This window comes from Eurypyga helias, unplaced genomic scaffold, assembly GCF_000690775.1.
Source record: "Eurypyga helias isolate BGI_N326 unplaced genomic scaffold, ASM69077v1 scaffold34470, whole genome shotgun sequence".
NCBI lineage: Eukaryota > Metazoa > Chordata > Aves > Eurypygiformes > Eurypygidae > Eurypyga > Eurypyga helias.
Window position 1 is genome coordinate 9,305 of NW_010228265.1, and position 318 is coordinate 9,622.

Here is a 318-nt window from a genome sequence, read left to right on the forward strand (position 1 = left end):
GCTCCCCCGACCCCGCCGCGGTGCCCTCGCCGGGGCAGGCGTCTCCTCTAGGGCTCGGGGCCATGCTCTCCCCTCCGGCTCCCGGTTCCCCGCCGGACAACAAAATTACATTTCTCCGGACATCCAAGGCTGAAAAAATGTCATGGGGGGTTTGGGGGTCACTTCCCCTGGGGTCTCTGGCTGCTGAAGCCCCTCAGTTGATCTCTCCCTCCGTGAATTCTTCCTTTATGGACTGTTTGCGAGATTTGCAGTCCGGGAGGTCGAACCCAAAGTCTGCCCACTCGTCGGCCGCGCCGCGGTTGGGGATGGTGATGGTGT

The 318-nt window shown here is 62.6% G+C and overlaps 1 protein-coding gene across 1 annotated transcript in view; it reads right to left on the reverse strand.

Annotated features, from left to right (window-relative positions):
* Positions 1-193: 193 nt before the first annotated feature.
* TP73 (tumor protein p73) overlaps positions 194-318 on the reverse strand; it is a gene marked incomplete at its 5' end in the record, with an annotated part of 5,478 nt that continues 5,353 nt past the window's right edge. Inside the window, one exon of the mRNA XM_010158903.1 lies at positions 194-316. Within this exon, the coding sequence (XP_010157205.1) occupies positions 194-316 (123 nt within the window). The remainder of the gene's footprint in view (positions 317-318) is intronic.